Source organism: Sitophilus oryzae, unplaced genomic scaffold, assembly GCF_002938485.1.
Source record: "Sitophilus oryzae breed Bouriz unplaced genomic scaffold, Soryzae_2.0 scaffold_1436_pilon_pilon, whole genome shotgun sequence".
Lineage (NCBI taxonomy): Eukaryota > Metazoa > Arthropoda > Insecta > Coleoptera > Curculionidae > Sitophilus > Sitophilus oryzae.
The window spans coordinates 361,820-383,400 of NW_022146100.1; the positions used below are offsets into that span (position 1 = coordinate 361,820).

Genomic DNA, 21,581 nt, shown 5'->3' on the forward strand with positions numbered 1-21,581 from the left:
TATTCTGCTTTCATAAATAAAACAATCTTTTGAAAAACAACTATGCATTTTCGTTGTTATTAAAGTAATATTAATTTAGTTGTTTTATTAAAATATATCTGTAGTTTTTTATAGTTTAGTGACAGCAATCTATTTTTAGTAATTAAGTTTAGATCAATAATGAACGCTATTACGAATTTGATAAGAAAATGTCATTTGTCAGATGGAGTCAGCTGACTGTCTTATGATAAATTTCAATTTTTGATAAAATTTTCTGTCGTCTTGTGAGTTCGGTGGGTGAAGTGTTAAGTGTGAGATGTAAGTTTTTTCTCCAGTGCTTCTTCAATAATTAAAATTTCTTCGATCATTTACCAAATTTATTATATTACCATTAACGCACTACCAATATTTAATCCTCTCATTGAAGGAAAACTATTGATTCGTTCTACTTTTAAAAAATAGCTATTTTTTCGCTGTTTAAGTAAGTTTTTAACGTTTGACAATTAGCTCTTATGTTAGCTATATAACTTGGCTCAAAATAAATTCATTCATAATTCGAGTTTCTTTTTTCTGGTGCATACTAAAATAGCTTTAAATTTTATGTTTTCTCTCTAGGCGTAGTCCATTGCATTTGTAGTTCGGTTCATTATTTCACGTGAGCGGCTAACCCTGGTTCCATTGACGATATACGACGGATCTTGTCAAGTGACTGCTGCGCATACTTAAAATAATGGGCGGAATTACATTTTACTATATTCACGTGACTACTTATTAAATGCCCTTTTCTCTATTTATTTTTTAGAAATAATCACTAAAATGTCGAAACTACCCAAGCTTGGCGATGAGGAACGAGAAGGGCAGTATGGATACGTCCATATGGTTTCAGGTCCAGGTATTTATTCAATTTTGATTTGTAGTATTCCATAGTTTAATTATTGATATGAAAATCAAATTTAAAATATATTCATTAGGTTATTTGTAATACTGTATCATTAATTGCATTTTTTTTCAGTCGTTACTGCTGAAAAAATGAGCGGATCTGCTATGTACGAACTGGTCAGAGTAGGATACCATGAACTAGTAGGCGAAATTATTCGTCTTGAAGGTGATATGGCCACTATTCAGGTAATTTTAGCAGTTTTAATTTTTCTGGTGCATTACAAATTAAGTAAACATATAATATTAGATCACATGATTAAGCAAAGTTAATATGCTGTCTCTTTCGGCAATAATTATTTATTCATATTATTCAAAGTTTCTTAGTTATTAATTTGACTTTTCAAAAATGTGTCAGCAGTATAGGAGGGAATATTAATTTTAGGTTTACGAAGAAACATCGGGTGTTACTGTTGGTGACCCCGTATTGAGAACAGGCAAACCCTTGTCAGTGGAATTGGGTCCCGGTATTATGGGTTCAATTTTTGACGGTATTCAACGTCCCTTGAAAGACATTAATGACTTGACTCAGTCCATCTATATTCCTAAGGGTATCAACGTACCCTGTTTATCAAGAACAGCACAATGGGAATTTTCCCCAATCAATATTAAGGTAATAAAACATAATCTTTGATGAAAGTTGGTGAGGGATAATTTTTTAATTGAATTTTAGCTTGGCTCCCACTTAACTGGTGGCGATATATACGGAATAGTCCATGAAAATACACTGGTTAAACAGAAAATGCTTCTGCCACCTAAAGCAAAGGGTACAGTTCGATTCGTAGCTGAACCGGGCAATTATACAGTCGATGTGAGTATTTTGGATATAATTTTTAATTGATTAAAAAAAGGGTAATTATTGGGATAACTGGAAGTTGTCCGATTTTCACCAAAATTGGTATACACTCTATTTTGAGGTCGTAGATTACGAATCTGAACTTTTTTTCTGGCGGTCTCTTACCGTTTTTAAGAAAAACGAAAAATTATTTCAACATCGAATTTTTCTTAATTTCTCATATTTTTAAGGATTTCTAGCATATATTTTGTAAGGTATTCAATAAACAACGATGTTTTTGCTATTTTCTGTTACTTTTTTAACCAATTCTATGCATAATAGAGGAAAATTTGCTAAAATAAATTTGTAAACAATCTGAAAATGTTGGGTTATGTGTTTCTGGCATTTAAAGCAACGTTGCCAATGCTAAACCTCTGCAAAGAAGTTGAAACCAATGCAATCAAAACTTTTTCGTGCAACTTCGTGGTTATAAATGGTCTTTCTATAACTTCTTTGCTGAGGGGGTTAATCTTTTTTTGGTATAACAACAAAAGATTAACGTAAGTTCCGCGTAACCTTGTGGATATACAGGGGTGGGCGAAAGTATGGAAACTTTTTTAATTTGTCATTTATGCTGAGAAATTAAAATATGAAATAAAACGACTTATATAATCGTGACCTACAAATAATTTCCTACAAAACCTAATACATTTAAATAAAAAATTACAGCTATCAAAAAATATATAAAAAATTATGAATATTTTCTTGGTCGAAAAGTATGGAAACTTAAGAAGAATGTTTATTAAAATTCAAGATAATATAAAAATTACTAATATTTAGTGGAATATCCCTTTGAATTAATTACTCCTCTACATCTTCGTGGCATCGAATCAATCAATCTCGTACAATCTTTACTGGAAATGGCCGCCCATTCAGTTTTTAGCACTTCCTATAATTCATTTTTATTTGAAATAGAATGGCTTCGAATTTTGCTATCCAAATGGTCCCATAAATTTTCTATGGGGTTAAGATCCGGAGACTGTGAGGGCCAATCCATTAGTGGAACATCATGTGCATTTAACCAATTTTGAACAAACCGAGATTTGTGCTTGGGATCATTGTCTTGCTGGAACAACCATCTGAGTGGCATTTTTTCATCAGTATGAGGCAGCATATTATTCTCCAATATGTCTTTGTACAAAAAACGGTCCATTATCCCATCAATTTTAACAAGAGGACCAACACCTGAGCGAGAAAAACACCCCCATACCATTATACTCCCACCCCCCATGTTTTACTGTGGGCATCTGGAATTTATGGCCGTACCGTGTACCTTTTGGTCTTCGGACATAACGTCTCCCGTCACTACCAAACAGTTGAAACTTGCTTTCGTCGCTAAACAGTACAGTATTCCATTTCTGATAAGACCAGGTGAGATGATCTTGAGCAAATTTAAAGCGGGCCATCCCATTTTTTCTTTGATATTAGTGGTTTCTTCACCGCAACTCTTCCAAAAGTCCCATGTCATCCAACCTTCTTCTCACCGTGCGTGCAGACACCGATATTCCCCTTTCACCCATTTCTCGAGAAATGTCTGTGGATGTTTTTCTTGGATCTCCCATTGATATTCTCTTCATTACTTTCATTGTCCTGTTGCACAACTTTCTTGGTCTTCCTGACTTAAAAGCGGTTGAAACGTTCCCTGTTTTACTAAATTTACGAATTATTTTCGAAACGGTGCCTTTTAAAACGTTTAAATTTTTACTTATTTGAATTTGTTTATAACCGCTCTTGTATAATTCAACTATTTTATTTTTTAAATCCGTAGAGAAATATTTAGACTTGGGCATGATGTTTATATTTATCTGAAGCAAATCGTACCGTTATCAACTTAAACTAAATAATTTTAATGTATTTATTTATGGTTTCCATACTTTTGGTTACAAGAAATCTATTGTTCCCCTACAAAAACCGCTAAACAGATTTTTTTCGCTGTGTAATTTTTGGAATACTTTTATTTGCTGATAAGCTGTTCATTTATATTCCTGAGAGTTTAAGCATAGCAATATTTTCTGTGACATTTTAAAAAGTAAAAAGTTTCCATACTTTTGGCCACCACTGTAGGTATATTTAACTATTGTCAGATCTCATAGTAGGTAATTTATTTAAAATGCCTAATCACCCGAAAAAATAGAAGATATGGCAACGTTGTAAATTTTCAAATTTCTAGATGAGGTCTAGAATATATTTGTCTCTCTCATTACATGGGAGAGAGAAAGAAGGATATATGCCAAACCAAACCAAACTTCCATCTGGTCTCAATTTTCTTTGGTATTTTGTTAAGAAAAGTGATATTCAGTAAAATTTTGGACATTTTTTTATTCTCAATCACAGAATATACTAACGAAAAAGAAGCCCAAGTTCCTTGTAATAAATCGATTCCATTTTCGTAACGCCATCTCTCGACAAAGCTGACATTTAAAGGTTAGCCAAAGGGGTGCGGGGCCGGGGGGAATTGTAAAATACACTTTTTTATTTTAATTATTTTTATTCGCTATTTGCAATTTTATTTTTAAAACATATTATCTGAAACAATCACATAATATGTCTTAAAAATAAAATTACAAACGGAAACAAAAGGAATTAAATAATCTGAAAATCTACAAAGTTTATTGATAAAAAAGTTAGGCTATGATGGCTATGCAAATTGATATATTAAGTATAACCTCTTTGGTATAACATTGTTAAACAAACATTAACAAATCATAGAATCAAAAAAAGTACTATTACAAAAAAACAGGTGATACAATACTTCAAAATTAATTTTAACATAATATCAAAACCGAAAAATCAAACTGCAAACACAACCACACTTATTACAACAGAAATTAACACACACTTCCGCGGCAAATGTCCAAGAAAGACTGATATCATTCTGATTGGTCCTGGTCCGGTCGTAGCTCACGTCGTATTGTCGGTAAGCAAAATCCCTGTCCAAAGATCTTGACGATCAGCGCCATCACCCGTCATAATTGGGAAACTTTTGCTGGAACCATTTTGAATATTTCACTTACATACCCTGTTCTCAATCAAGTGTGGCTTTTAGATAAACTATAATATAATGAAAATATAGTGAAATTATTACTTTATAGGGCCGAAATAAAGAAAAATTCAATGTTAAAATTATTTTCCGTTTTTCTGAAAAACGGTAAGAGACTGCCAAGGAAAAAGTTAAGATTCTTGTAAAAAAATAGGGTGTATACCATAGACTTAAAATAAAATATAGACTACACTATTTACATCTCAACGCGGACAAACAACCTTTTTTGTACACATGTTTACTTCTGGGTACAGTCGACCGAGCCTTCCTCATCCAGCCTATGTTGTCACGTCTTTAATATTATCAATATTTTTTTTCTTGTTGTACACATATATTGAGATATTAATACTACAGTTTAATAAAGTAGGTTTTAATATTCCAGAGATGTATTAAATAGTCCTTATACTACTAAATTATAAGTCGGATACTGTTTAAAAAGGATAAGTTCTTTACAATATGACAACACCGATTAGAGGCGAGGGAGCCTATTCATTCATTTATTACCTTGTAGTACGTGTCGCACGTGTGCGGTAAAGCTTTGTTGCCGCTATCTCCCCGGCTGTATTAACGCATTTTCTTAGCTTGTAGTGCTTAAGTGTTTATTTTATTGACTTTTTCTGTTCAAGAACTATAAAATATGGTTCGCCAGTGCCAAATTTGCAAGAAATTTGACTTAAATAATCCATTTAAGTCTTGAAACGACTTTTGACCGGTAGGCAACTCTCAATTTACCCATTGGGAGTCAGTGGCGTTGTTGTAGAAAGGCGCTTATTTAGATAATATTTTAGTAAAATGTAAAATCTGAATTTTTTCTCTTACATTACATTATTTACTTACTTACATTGTAACAAAATCATAATTATAACCCTGTTAATAATTAATAATGTTTTTATTAAAAATATATTCCGGTTTATTCTAAAATTATCTTCAGAATCTAAAATAACATACAAGAATTTTAAAATGATATTACATTATGAAACAATATTTTTTAATATACCGGGTCGTCTAAAGTGGCTCAACCCTATAACTTTTTATTTTTTCAGATAAAAAACAGATTTGTATGTTAGTAGGTATATGACATAAATTAGGATTTATTGACGTATTCAATTGTTTTTGGTCTCTTCCTGTTTCACCGAAATGATTACATCTTTTGATTTTTAAAGGCACCCTCTGTATATTGCTACTTTATTCGATAAAAAATGACACTCTGAATAGAATGACATATCATATGTCAACTTTTGAAATTGTCGCTTAAAAACATATCCTATTTTAAATTTCAATCCAGGGTGCCATGGTGTTGTTAAAAACACTAAGTTTTAATCAAGAAGCCTTGGAAAAATAGTTTTGATCGTCTAATAGGTTTCGTGTGTTGTCTAGGCCGGTTAAAAGATGTACAAATCGTATTTTTAATCATACATATGTCAATTTTTTCAAATGGAACAAGGGTGACTCATTAGCATATTTGGAAAAAGCATTTTTTTATGAATATATTGATACCACACACTTGGTATTTCGAGTCAAATTGTCGTTATGAACCGCGTGTTACAATTACAATTAAACCACATGCGAAAATGTCAAAAATTGACATATTATATGTCATTCTATTCAGAGTGTCATTTTCTATCGAATAAAGTAGAAATATACCGAGGGTGCCGTTTAAAAATTAAAAGTTATAGTCATTTCCGGTGAAACGGGAAGTGATCAAAAACAATTGAATGCGTCAATCAATCCTAATTTATGTCATATACTAACATGCTAAATCTTGTTTTTATATTTGAAAATATAAAAAAATTATGGGGATGAGCCACTTTTGGGACGCACCCGGTATAATAAAGACAGTACCGAGTTAAATAAATGTAGTTTTCATTTTATCCACTTCCTATCATCTTCCTTGCTTTAATGGAATTAACAGATTTATGTTTTCTCTAATTTACATAAGACATCACTTAACCAGAAAAAAAATTACAACAATCATATTTTTTTTTCTCTCCCTGTCGCCGATTCTATTATATCTGTGGAATAGATCCTGTTTTGATTAATATTAGGGGTTGTAAATGTTTGACTAAAATTAATAATTTATTATTAATTTCAAAAATTACATAATTTCGATTATAAAATTTCTTCTATAACGTGTATTTTATTATTTTTATCCTTTTTGGACTCTAAGACGTTTTTTCTAAACTTTTATTTAAAAAGCCTGTCCTAAATCTTAATAAAAAATAAAAAAGTTTAAATACGATATATTTTTAATTTAATTATAGCTTCATTAAAATAAAAAAATTACCCGGCTATGAGACGGAGAGTTCAAGTGTACTTGAGAAACGAAAGACAGTGTTGTGTTTCTCGGCAGAGTCGTCAGGGAACGACCGTTACGACAGAGACAACCTATCTATCGCTCGTGTCGCACTCGTTATAACCTTAAACAATAACACAACAATAACAAGATATTGTCTGACCGCATGTTCCAGCTATTTATGAATGAGATGCTCAGTCTATATTTTATTTTAAGTCTATGGTGTATACCAATTTTGGTGAAAATCGGACGATTTCCAGTTTTCCCAATAATTACCAAAAAATAAAACAATAATAATTGAAAATATCTTTTATTAGGACGTCGTTCTTGAAACAGAATTTGACGGGGAACGTACAAAATACACCATGTTGCAAGTATGGCCTGTGCGTCAGCCAAGACCTGTGAGCGAAAAATTACCAGCCAATCACCCGCTGCTTACTGGACAGCGTGTCCTAGATTCTCTGTTCCCGTAAGTCTAGTTCGAAACAAATAATACTTTTTCAACTATCTAAACGTTTCGTAATAATTTTAGTTGTGTACAAGGAGGAACTACTGCCATTCCTGGTGCTTTCGGTTGTGGAAAGACTGTAATTTCGCAGGCTTTGTCGAAATATTCTAACTCTGATGTCATTATCTACGTCGGTTGTGGAGAAAGAGGTAATTTTTTAAATATTTATTTGTAACTGTGATGTCCAATTATCGAATTATACAGGGTTCTACAAATTCGAGGTATGAGCATTGGTATCTCGGAAAACGAAGATGGTTAAATTGGGGCAAAGTTGCGCTTTGTGCTGTTCACCAAGATGCCATCAAAAAAGTTTTAAAAATTTCAAGGATTTTTTTTGGAAAAAACGGATTTTTTGTTGAATATCAATTTTATTTTTTCCTGTCGTTACTTTTCAGAAAATCAAAAAACTAATTGCACATTCTCATAGCCACTTTATTAGGGCTATCTCATAGTATTTTTAGATTTCCAAAAAAGCTGATAATTTCTGAGATACAGAGGCCAACTTATTTTTTTTAAATACGGACCTGCATTTTTTATTCCAGGTTTTGAAAGAACTCAGTCTCCTGAGTATAATGATATGCCATACTTTATACTTTTTTTTTGTTTTGGGTACCTTAACAATAACGAAACTATTTAATTATTATTTAAAATAATTTCAAGTCCGACTCTGTTTTTTTTTTAAATTATTTAATCTGATTATATTCATCGCAACAATATTGATCAGCGCTAATTAACATTGAATAAAGAAAATCAAGCCAATTGAAAGATTCAAATAATTACCTACCCAGAGCAGCAATTTAAAGATATTATTTCCAAATTTTTATTGTAAATTTGAAATTCTCAGTGTACAATCTAATAATATGTATAATATTAATCGTAGTTATTAGAAATAGATCAACTTCTACAATATTATATAATTATTAGGGCTGCACCGAATACCGAGTAGTTCGGTGCTCGGCCAGAATTTTAACCGAGTAATATGTACTCGGTGCTCGGCCTTACTCGGCCGAGTAAAGTATAGTAATAGAAACAATCCATTTATGCATGTCCAAAACAGATAGAAATGAGACTCACAGTGGCAAATAATAAAATAAACAAAAAGTTATTCATTCATAACTTTAATTAATGTCTTTTAGCAAAGTAATAATAATAAGTATAAGTAATAACACAAACACAGTGAAATAATAATTTAATACTTATAATCTAAAAGGAGTCAGCACTGTCACTCATTTTAATATAACTTTAAAGGGTATTATTAATTGTTTGAATTATTTTTCACTTTTAAATTAGTTACACATATAAGTTTTGCTTAAAACAAAATCAACGTCGCCCCCGCACCTTAAAAGAATCGATTCAGAATCCAGCACATTAGAAATATCAGTTTGCATGGGGAACCACAGAATAAAACAATATCTCCATAAGAAAAACAAACCAGGTCATTGGTTTGTAGTCGGGAATCCCAGCCACTCGCCAATCATAGGCAAAACAAACAAGATCATTGGTTTAAGGCCGGGGAATTGCGGGAATTTTAACTAGCTTTCTTTAATGTTAAATTATATATTTATATTTATATTATGTATAAAATATAATATTATGTTATATGGTGTATAGTATAATTAGTATATATTGATAAAGGTCGCATAACTGTTAAGACTACTCGGCCATTACCTTTAGCCTAGTACTCGGTCAAATTAAAAAACAGGGCTCGTTACAGCCCTAATAATTATTAATAGAAAATTATTAATTATAATTAATTAATTATTATTATTATTTAGAACAATACCAACTTCTACTGAATAGATTAAATATTTAAAAAAAAACAGAGCCGGAGTCTATTAAAGCGAGTTTGAAGGATTCAGTTGGCGCGGTTGCCGGTTAAACTCTATTTTCCTAATCACTGCTACTTGTTATAGGTAACGAAATGTCTGAAGTACTTCGGGACTTCCCCGAATTGACCGTTGAAATCGAAGGAGTGACAGAATCTATCATGAAACGTACAGCTCTAGTTGCCAACACCTCTAACATGCCTGTAGCTGCCAGAGAAGCTTCTATTTATACCGGTTAGTCACTTAAATATTAATATTTTCTGTTTGCTATATCTTTTTTCTATTTCTTTAGGTATTACTTTATCTGAATACTTCCGTGACATGGGTTACAACGTTTCCATGATGGCTGATTCCACTTCCCGTTGGGCCGAAGCCTTGAGAGAAATCTCAGGTATGTGGTGTCAAATTTCTCTCTGTAAAAGCTACAACAAAGCAGCAAAATTGTATATGATATTATTTGTTAATTATATTTAAATATAATTAACAAAAAAAATTTCTAAGTACAGTTGTGATGGAAAATCGGTAATAAAATGGCACCATACTGTTGTTGTTGAACATTTTGTGGTATAAGCCAGTTATTTAGATTCAGTACTACAGCAAAATAAAAACACTAAATCACCACAATACACCAAAACACTTTTACTTTTACACTGGACACGCGTTTCGCTAACCATGTTAGCATCATCAGCAGATGATTATAAACTAAAGTACAATCTACAAGTTGAGCGTTTATATACTCACCCAGTGGGCACCGAGTGGGCGTGGCAAAATCTAGCCAACCGAGTCAGAACCCACTGAGCGTAACAGTTAAATTTCCGCCACTAGAAAAGTAGGAACAAAGAACTTGAAGGAATTGGACCGTTGTCTCTGGTCATACTATCTTTACGTTTATTAATTCTGATGCTTTCATATGCATCTAATTGCCTGTAATTGGAGACTTGTTTAATTAATTTTAAATTATTAAGATCTATAGGATGTTCTTTATCAACAATATGTTCGGTATCGCAATATTTATCCGGTCTACCATATCTTATCTGAGCTAAATGTTCTTTAAATCTAGTTAATATTGATCTTCTAGTTTGCTCAACATATTTCTGATTACAATCTTTACAAGAAATTTCATAAATACCCGACCTTTTCAGTGGAGGTGTTTTATCCTTTGGATTACCTAATAATTGTTGTAATTTATTATTAGCACTATACACAAGTTTATAATTGACATTCTTAAAAATTCCTTTTAGACCACGGGATAACTCTCTATCAAACGGTATCGAAAAATATTTAGACGCATCTTTCTCCACTTGATAAGTCGAATTTTCAGAAATCATTAACCTATACCTACGTTTTCTAATTAATTTATCAACTACTGAAGGAGAATATCCATTACACTCAACTACATTCCTAATGTAATCTCTTTCTATTTCATATCTTTCGTTGGAAAGTGGGAAACTAAGTAATCTATGAACTAAGAAATTTAAACTAGCCATTTTATGTTCAACACTATGATGTGATTCATTAGGAATATATCTGCGTGTGGTCGTATTTTTCCTATAGATATCAAATTCTAATAATTCTAATAACTAATACATCTAGAAATGGTAATCTGTCGTTGTTCTCAATTTGATGCGTAAATTTAATGGAAGGAAAACGATTATTTAACTTAGAAATAAAATTATTTATGGTGTCTGAACGTGTGTCAAAAACAGCAAAAATATCCACATACCTAAACCATACTCTTGGAAAATACATACATCATCTGCTGATGATGCTAACATGGTTAGCGAAACGCGCGTCCAGTGTAAAAGTAAAAGTGTTTTGGTGTATTGTGGTGATTTAGTGTTTTTATTTTGCTGTGTAACGCCAAAGGTTCCAATCCTTAACTGTAATTTTCAGTACTACATTACAAGGTGACCCAGTATTCTAATAACGCCCCGTATTAAGGTTTTGCTTATTAGCAAAAAAAAATTTGTAAAAAAAAGATTGGATAGTATAAATATTGGACTACTGGAGATTTTCTACTTTCTCTACTTGAGATTTTCACTCCAATCTTTTTTTTTACAAAAAATTCGTGGCATTCTAACCAGTGTTACCAACTCCGGGATTTTATTCCAAAATTAAGGGAAAAAAATCTATATGGTTTTTTTAGGGGGTAAATTTTTTTGGGGATATTTTTAGGGATAAAATTTCAGTGGAATTTTACCGCTACTGACATTTTTCAAAATTAATAGGAAAGTATAAATAAAACCAAATAATATATTTATTTTAATCACTGAATCTTGGATAACAGTTGTGGGGATTTTAGTTGTTTGGATTTAAGAAGGTTTGATAGCTTTAAGGGGAAGTTTCGAACAGTTGGCTACACTGCTGTGGTCAGACGTTTCAAGGTCAACCACTTAAAACAACAAATTGTTTATTACTATTTATATTTTTAGGATTTGTTCGGGATATTTTTTTAGGTTTTCAGCGATATTTTGGGTTTTTTTTTGATTTTTAGGGAGATAAATTTTTGAGAGTTGGGAACACTGATGCTAACGCAGTTTTTTAATATATTTACATAATTATTAGACAGACACATTTTAGATATATAAACCTGGATTAAAACTAAATACTACTTTCTAAGTTTCATTTGAAATAGTGGACAAAAATATAACATCTAGTTTTAACTCACCCTGTATGTACTATACAGGGTGGTCCGAATTGTATTCCGGCAACTTCGGCAGCATATTCTGTAGATAAAAATAAGTAAAAGAGTTCGTATAAATGTATGTGTGTCCTAAATTGCTTGGTTTCGGAGATACAGGGTGTAGAAGTTTTATTTTTATTTCGATTTTTTCTAAATAATTTCTGAAATAACGTCAATATTTGGATGAAAATTGGTGTCTGGGAGTTTTTTGACATGATAAATTTGATTTTGATGTCAATATGACTCCTACTTGTAGAGGGCGCCACCTACATATTTTTTAACTAGTTTGTAGAGTAATAACTTTTTGTCTGTACCTGTATAAAACTATTGAGTAAAAAAATATACGTTTACGACGTTTTTTACGTAAAAAATCGCTACGAGTAATGGTTCTCGAGATATTTGGAATCAAAATTATCAATACATGTTATTATTGACATAAATTAAACTTGTTGACTAAATAATTTTACCAATATTTTTACCAGATACTAATTTTACCAATTTCCATCCAAATATTGAAATTACTTCAGAAATTAATTGGGAAAAATGAAAATAAAAATGAAATTTGTACACCCTGTATATCCGAGGCTAAGCATTTTAGGACATACATTTATACGAACTTTTTTCACTTATTTTTATCAGCAGAACAGCTGCTGAAGTTTCCGGATTACAGTTTCGACCACCCTGTACAATAGGGTGCTTTGGGTTTTCAAAAGAGAACTATTATAAAATACATACCTGCAATTAAAAGATATAAAGAATTTATGATCTCTGATAATTTTCAGAGAACTTTAAATGTCAGGGTGGTCGAAATTGGTCTGTTTTAGAGAAAACTTATTTCCTCACTAGATAGAGCAAAAGCGACATAGATGTCATGACCTTTATGTTGGTTTTGCTCTATCTAGTCAGGAAATAGTGTTGACCACCCTGTACAGATTTTTTTATAAAAATTGTTATATTTAAAAACTACTGGGTGGAGATTATGATATTATTGTATTTTTAGAATAGAAAGTGAAAAGTGTGCAGCATTCCATTTAAAGGAAAACTACTACTTTAATGTAAAAATACACTTGAATCGCCCTGTATATCTATAAAAATTAGTATTTTTAAAATGTACACTATAATTGACTACACGATTTAAAAAACGATTTTCTACTTTCTCTCTTTTATCTACCCAAAGTATTTTTATGGGCGAAAAGAAAAACGCTGTCATGGTACCCTAGAAATGACGATTGATGACATTTTTAAACGTCATTTCGAAGGTAACTTGACGCCATAAACAATACAAGATGGCTGATGCTATATTTGTTTTCCAGGTCGTTTGGCTGAAATGCCTGCCGATTCGGGTTACCCAGCTTACTTGGGTGCCCGTTTGGCCTCCTTCTACGAACGTGCCGGTCGCGTTAAGTGTCTGGGTAACCCGGACAGAGAAGGTTCCGTCTCCATCGTAGGTGCCGTATCGCCACCTGGTGGTGACTTCTCCGATCCCGTCACTTCAGCCACTTTGGGTATCGTACAGGTAAGGAAAACACACACAGCAGTGATGGGCGGTGGCCAAATACCCAAGGGGCCTTGGAAAAGTAGATTTGATCGTCTAATGTTTTTAGTTTCTTGTCCTGGCCAGTTAAAAGATGCCCAAATCGTATTTTTAATCATATCTCAATTTTTTCAAATGAAACGAGGGTGGCTCATTAGCATATTTGGAAAAAGCATTTTTTTACGAATAATTTGATACCAAACACTTGATATTTAAGTCAAATTTTCGTTATGAACCGCATGTTATAATTTCAATTAAACCATATGCGAAAATGTCAAAAATTGACATATGATATACCATTCTATTCAGAGTGTCATTTTCTATTGAATAAAGTAAAAAAATACCGAGAGTTCATTTTATTAATATTCTATGGACATACTGTATAAAGTCATTATAGGGAATATCATGGATGAAATATCATGGCCATCTTGACTTCGAGTTTTAGGTCATACATTATTTTCATGTTATAATTAAGAAGTTTTATGATCATACGTGATTTAACTTTGCTAATGATTCTAATGTAGTTTTCCATAAAAATTGTTTATCTGCCATTATAGAAAGCATCCATCATCATAAGGTTTGTTCTCACAGTGTGTTCCCAACATGTTTGTGACTTCTTCCAAACCGGTGTTAATGCGCAGGTCTCAAATAATGCAGTTTCTTGTCGATTTCAAACTGTCTGTGCGAATAGCGAATCCCCTACTCTTCTTTTTTGATCTAATAATACCACTAATGTTAACTCCTATGTAATACCGAATAAAGAAGAAAACAAATAGGGAACTAACAAAAAACATCTTTTAATGTTTTTGGTTTTGTTCTTTTTAATGTTTTAATGTTTTGTAATTTTGATTCTTGGGCCTGACCCGTTCCTCCATCAGCTCTTCTAGGTCTGTGTCTGTATCCGAAAATTCGGACGCCTCAGATTCTTCGAAAGATTCAAAATCGCTCATTTCTTTTCTTTATTTTTTGAAGAAAAAAACACTACACAAAAACAACACACGTTTTGTAGGTTAAGTTTACCAATTAATGACGTCGGGTCGCAATACGCATGCGCCGGACACTTTACTTGCAAAAGATTCGCGAACACTGTTATAGAGATATAACATTAATAGAGATAATATATGTTTTTTTAGGCTTCCTTAGCTGAGCCAGCACAAAGTATTTTTGAAAGAATGTTAAAAGGACCTACCACACAAAAATCCAATCCTCTGCTACTATCCTTTGCTTTAACATTGTCATTTTATTCGCCGAAAACTGTCAGCTAACAATCAGAATTTTCTGTGCGAGCAGCGTACTGTTGGTTGGAAACCAATCAAAAATTTCTGTGCGAAAGCGTTTTACCCTATTGCGCATGATTATTTGTTGGAAATATGTTTCTTACAGTTGTGAGAACAAACCTCATATTGTACGTTTTGCTATATTATTGTAAACATAAGTAACAAAAAACCTGGATGTGTATTTTTCTTCTTTAAAATAATCTTGACTGTGTGTTTATTGCAGGTGTTCTGGGGTTTGGATAAAAAATTGGCCCAACGTAAGCACTTCCCCTCAGTCAATTGGCTGATTTCCTACTCTAAATACATGCGTGCTCTTGACGATTTCTATGACAAAAACTTCGTCGAATTCGTACCACTTAGGACTAAAGCCAAGGAAATTCTACAGGTAAATATATCTTATACATTGATTTTTGCACTCCTATTGAATATATTTATTTACGGCTTTTATTGTTAGTCCGAAAATATTTTATTAATTCAATTAGGTTAAATAACAAAAATGATAACCAGGTCAAAAAGTTATATTGCAACCTGTTTATTTACATTTATTAAAAATATTTAATATTTTTATAATCTTAATTGTGTACTTTTCCGGTTTAATTTCTAAAATATTTTTGTTTTTTCGAATTATAGGAAGAAGAAGATTTATCTGAAATTGTACAGTTGGTAGGTAAAGCCTCATTGGCTGAAACCGACAAAATTACTCTTGAAGTGGCCAAGCTACTTAAAGAAGATTTCTTACAACAGAATTCATATTCTTCATACGACAGATTCTGCCCATTCTACAAAACAGTTGGTAAGTTTAAGTTTCCGTGTACGGTGTCTCCTTTGACGGTGGCGTTTTTAGTTGTAAAAAACTTTAATTTCGAAATATTTTGTGAAACATTTCGCAAAACATTTTTGGAAATAGTACAATAAATACCGTGTTGGCAACTCTTACTTTTGGATAGGTATTCACATGTGTGGAAGTAAATCGCGTAGGGATCTTATTAAGTGGGAGTGAGAGAAATGCGACGGTGTGTTGTTGCGGCGTTGCCACATTTCTCCGGTACGCTGTTCCCTATCAAAATCATGATTGCAAATCGCTTATTTTTAAAACTTTTTTTCGAAAAGATAACTAGATAAAATCATTAGATATGTTTCTGAGCATCTGAAATGGAATTATATGGTGTTCATATTTTTATAACGAGATAACGTCAGTAATCGCGATAATTTAAAAAACACATAACACGCCATAAATCAAGAACTACTTTAGATATTAACACTTTTTTTATTTTGAAATTTGGATCTTTTACAAGATATTTAAATAAAAATTCGATAGGCTTGTTTTTTTTTCTCCAACCCAAACCCATCCATTTACTTTTGGTGCGCATTGCAATTTTCAGCAACCGTGGAACTTTTTTATTTATAAAGATTTGCTCATACTGTCTGCGAAGAAAATATAGCAGAAATATTAAGAAAGTTTGTGAAAAAACTACCATCAATTATTTCTAATGGATTTCGAGATATCGATTTTTGAATTCAGAGTTCTAATAGCGCGACCACTGTCGAACACCAACTCAATTCCACTTATTTTTACCGAAAGTACAAGTGTTTCTAACTTGCACTTAAAAATTTACAAGCTATACGGAAAATTAAAACGACTTGTCAATAAATAAGCAAATAAAGTATCACGAGACGTAATTAAATCGTGAAGCTGAACGCGTGATGTACACCCTCCTTAGAATTTTAAGTACTGATTGGGTCGATCGGCTATATCCGTGACGAATCTGCTATACCCCTTTCCACTTCCACGTCTCTTAGCAATGTGCTCAGTTTCTCGGTTTATTTCATACGTTTGGCAACGTTTTTACTGTTCTCTCTTTGTTCTGTACATTATAATAAACGCATTGTACTCTTCTTACGTGCGGAAATCTCAACCCAAAACTAACCTTTGCCAGCCCTTAGTATAAAGATATCAATTTCTTAGTGGATTTACCAATTTCTTTCAATAAAATTCACGTACTCTTGAACGTATGTTCAGGGTGTCCCATTTTTGTGTGTTTTGCAGGGTTTCTCGTTTATGAGTAGAGCTACAAAGATGCGGTTTTCACATCATTGTGCTACTATTTTAAAATGTGAATTTTCCTTACACTTACCTGAAATTATATTACAAAAAATGTTTAAAAATAAAGAAAAACACTATAGCGAAAATCAAAATACAGGGTGGCGCCTCTCATACGCCGCGGAAGCTCCAAGGAAAACTGTAGTTTATATCGAAATGAAATTTTGGCAGCATATGTAGGTTAACTGAAAGCATTTTATAAAAATATATAGAATTATACAGGGTGTCCCCAAAAAAAGTTACACATCAAAGTTGGGTTTTTTCTAATAGAACACCCTATATATTAATGGCTTTTCTGATTCTATGAAAAAAATAAAGGTGAGTTTTATTAAAGAAGCATATACCTAAAATCTAAGAATTTTTACATATTTCACATTTTGTGAAAATGAAGAGTAAGTTTTAAATTTCGATAAGAGCTACCTAAATTTTAGTTGACCTTGTATAGCTTGATATTTAGTTTCATTGTTGTATGTGAAACCAAATTGAAATTTGACCCGAAAAGTTATACAGGGTGAGACAAAATTAATATGGAACATTAGCCACTTTTAAAAGCAAGTTACTCCTTTATTTTAAATGGAACACCCAGTATATCTTTCCGATGTTCAATGGGGAATTTATATATCTTCAAAATATTATTACGGTTGCCTACCCCTTAGACAAAGATTTTCCTAGATATTTTAATTTTTATGATTTTGCGTCAGTAGATCTTTATTATTTGAAAAAATCTAGGTGGCTGTGTGATATCCCTTTTGTTAATTTAACAAAAATTATTATTTGACACAAAATGATAACTAGTACTAGTTGTTAAAGTTGGACTAATTAGACAGTTATGTTGAAGTAACGTCAGACATATCACAGCCACCTAGATTTTATCAAATAATAGAGATCTAGTCAGATCAAATCATGTAAATGAAAATATTTAGGAAGATCTTTGTTTGAGGAGTAGGCAACCTTAATGAAGAGACATTATTTCTTCATTGAATATCGGAATAATATACTGGGTGTTCTATTTAAAATAAAAGAATAACATGCTTTTAAAGGTGAACAATGTTCAATATTAATTTTGTCTCGCGCTGTATAACTTTTTGGATCAAGTTTTAATTTGATTTAAAGTACTTATAGTTAATTCAACTACATATTAGATTATACCTGGTAAATTCCAATTTAGGTAGCTTTTATTGTAATTTAAAAATTGTTCTTTATTTCTAGAAAATGTTAAATATATGGCAAAAACCTTACATTTTAGTCATATAATTAAAGCCCTTATAAAACTTACCTTTATTTTTCTCCCAAAATCAAAATCAGTTTTAATCAATTAATATATAGGGTATTCCATTACAAAAAACACAACTTTGATATGAACCTTTTTTGGGGACACCTTTTCGAACTCTCTACAGGGTTGTTCACCACATACGACACGGAGTATTGTAGCTAAACGATGAGATTTTTACAAATTGTAGTTTGGGGTTCGTTGAAGGACTATTAGAGCTACAATTTAAAAATATTTTTACAAGGTACAGAGTGTCCCAAATAAATAAAAAATATCAAAGTTGTATTTTTTAAATGGAACACCCTGTATATTATTACATTTTTTAGTTTCTACGATTAAAAAAGGTAAATTTGATTAAGGTGTATTATACTTAAACCTTACCGTTTTTGAAATATTTTCAATTTTGTGAAATTGCAGTAAAATTTTAAAGCTTCATTTCTCCAAGGGTATCAATGTTTTTAATACTAAATATTTAATGAAGTTTATTTATTGATCAGTTATTGTGTTGCAATAATAAAAATAATACTACCTTATACAGAGTGTCTAAAATTTATTTTAAATAATTATTAGCTTAAAACGGCAATAACTTCTTTAATTTAAATGGAATGCCCTGTATATTTTAGGAGAATCAGATGCACAATTAAATTATCTATCAAATTGTATTATACCATTTTTACCTATCCCTTCATGTTTTCGTAGAAAATGCATTTTCTTATAATTTAGACCTCATTTATCAATATATCCATGGAATATTGACATTTTAGATTGTTTTAAAGCAACAAATGTACAAAATGTACAGACTAGTAATATTATCGTTTTTAGCAAAACGATAATATTACTAGCCCATTTGTATGCAAAAAGAAAACTATTTAAATCTTTATAAAAGAGCATACCATTAATTAAATATAACACCATTATTTCCGCCCATATACTAATTAATTACATACTTAATTGTGTTCGTTAATAAATTATTATAAATAAATGTGGATTTGAGTCAGAAATCAATATAATAATAAGTTATCAAATTGAAGTCTCTGTTGTTATAAATAAGCATTTATTAAAAAATGAAATATCATTTTTAAGGTGTTACTTTTTATCACACTGTCTAATGCCCATACAAAATTCAGTTTTTTAGTATTTGGAGCAATTATTATTAATCAACGCAAATAGTCTGTTAATGTAGTTTGAATACTGGAATCATATTAATTGATCCTCTTTAATAAATATTTAAACAATTTTTCTTATTTTTTAATGAAATAAACTAATTATATCGACAATATTAGTATCTGTACTCTTTAAAAATTTGGTACATCTTTAAAAATAATCTAAAATGTCAATAGTCCATGGGTATATTGATAAATAAGTTCTAAATTACAAGAAAATACATTTTCTACGGAAACTTAAAGAGATAGGTAAAAAATGGTATAATATAATTTGATAGACAATTAAATTGTGCATCTGATTCTCGTAAAATATACAGGGTGTTCCATTTAAATTAAACAAGTTATTGCCGTTTGAAGCTAATAATTATTTAAAATAAATTTTTAGACACTCTGTATAAGGTAGTATTATTTTTATTATTGCAACACAATAATTGATCAGTAAATAAACTTCAGTAAATATTTAGTATTAAAAACTTTGATACCCTTGGAGAAATGAAGCCTTAAAATTTTTACTGCAATTTCACAAAATTGAAAATATTTCAAAAACGGTAAGGTTTAAGTATAATAAAGCTTAATCAAATTTACCTTTATTTTAATCGTAGAAACTAAAAATGTAATAATATTCAGGGTGTTCCATTTAAAAAAATACAACTTTGATATTTTTTACTTATTTGGGACACTCTGTATCTTGTAAAATTATTTTTAAATTGTACCTCTAATAGTCCTTCATCGAACCCAAAACTTACAATTTATAAAAATCTCATCGTTTAGCTACAATACTCGTGCTCTGAATTAACTTACATATGCTCACAACATCTTTATTTTATACTATTTTACTACTTGTAGGTATGCTTAAAAACATGATTGGTTTGTACGACATGGCGAGACACGCCGTCGAAAGCACCGCGCAATCAGAGAACAAGATCACCTGGTCAGTCATCAGAGATTCCTTGAACAACATCCTTTACCAGTTGAGCAGTATGAAATTCAAGGACCCGGTCAAAGACGGCGAGGCCAAGATCAAAGCCGACTTCGACCAATTGTACGAAGATATCCAGCAAGCCTTTAGAAATCTGGAAGACTAAGAAGCGTCCGAAAAAGTTGAGATGATTTTCTTTCTCTGGGCCTTCTAAAATAACGCCTATATCCTCACTGTGTAGTTTTTTATTTAAATTGTATCATAAATGTTGATCGTAATTGTTGCATATAATAAGCCAATTCAAAGATATTATTGTACATTTCGTTGTTGATAGTTAAGTGATAAAGCTTACCATAGATTTTCGTATCAAGTTTGTAGGTAGCCAGGTGAGGGTAAAACTTAAAAAAAAACATTTATCTTACAATTTTTCCTCCATTCCAATTTATAGTTAGGAAAGTGTCTTTATTATCTTTGTTTTTATTTGTACACACGGTGCTTTATTAAGTTTAATCCAGTATTATCCTAAACGTTTTTTTTTGTTTTTTTTCAAATCAATTTTATTTTTTAAAAAGCGGCTGTATATTGTACATCATTTTACCATGTTTTTAAAAATGTAAAAATGTTTAATGCGAAATAACAATAATTTTATTTTAGATTGTTAAGTGTAGTGCAATTTTATTGTTCTATTTTGAACTAAATAAAAGCATTATTGTTCATGTAGTATTTTATTTAGTAAAAAGTTAAGAACTGCTATCAGAGCTGCAAGCTCACAGAAAACTTAAGTCTTTTTTTTACTTAAATCATTTTAATGACTGCTATCCTTATTTTCTTTTTTTAAAAATATTTAAATCTAAAAGATTTAAGTCATTAAAAAATATTTAAATCTTTTTTAATGACTTAAATCTTTTCTAAAAAGACTTAAATCTTTTAGATTTAAATCTTATGAGATCTAAGTCTTTTTAAAAAAAAAATTAAATCTTTTTTACTGACTTAAATCTTTTTTTAATGACTTTTAGAAGATTTAAATCTTTTATAAGATTTAAGTCTTTTTAGAAAAGATTTAAATCAGTAAAAATATTTAAATCTAAAAGATTTAAGTCAGTAAAAAAGATTTAAATCTTTTTTTAATGACTTTTAGAAGATTTAAATCTTTTATAAGATTTAAGTCTTTTTAGAAAAGATTTAAGTCAGTAAAAATATTTAAATCTAAAAGATTT

At 30.9% G+C, this 21,581-nt stretch overlaps 1 protein-coding gene across 1 annotated transcript; it reads left to right on the forward strand.

Moving 5' to 3' along the window:
* The first annotated feature begins 182 nt into the window (after window positions 1-182).
* Window positions 183-21,081, forward strand: LOC115876394 (V-type proton ATPase catalytic subunit A). Its single transcript, XM_030892164.1, has 13 exons — window positions 183-297; window positions 782-871; window positions 992-1,104; window positions 1,301-1,528; window positions 1,589-1,726; window positions 7,401-7,552; window positions 7,616-7,740; window positions 9,505-9,651; window positions 9,710-9,808; window positions 13,414-13,616; window positions 15,135-15,296; window positions 15,542-15,704; window positions 20,292-21,081. Exons 2-13 carry the CDS (start codon window positions 796-798, stop codon window positions 20,528-20,530), a joined length of 1,845 nt encoding a protein of 614 aa, XP_030748024.1. The 5' UTR covers window positions 183-297; window positions 782-795; the 3' UTR covers window positions 20,531-21,081.
* The last annotated feature ends 500 nt before the right edge of the window (window positions 21,082-21,581 follow it).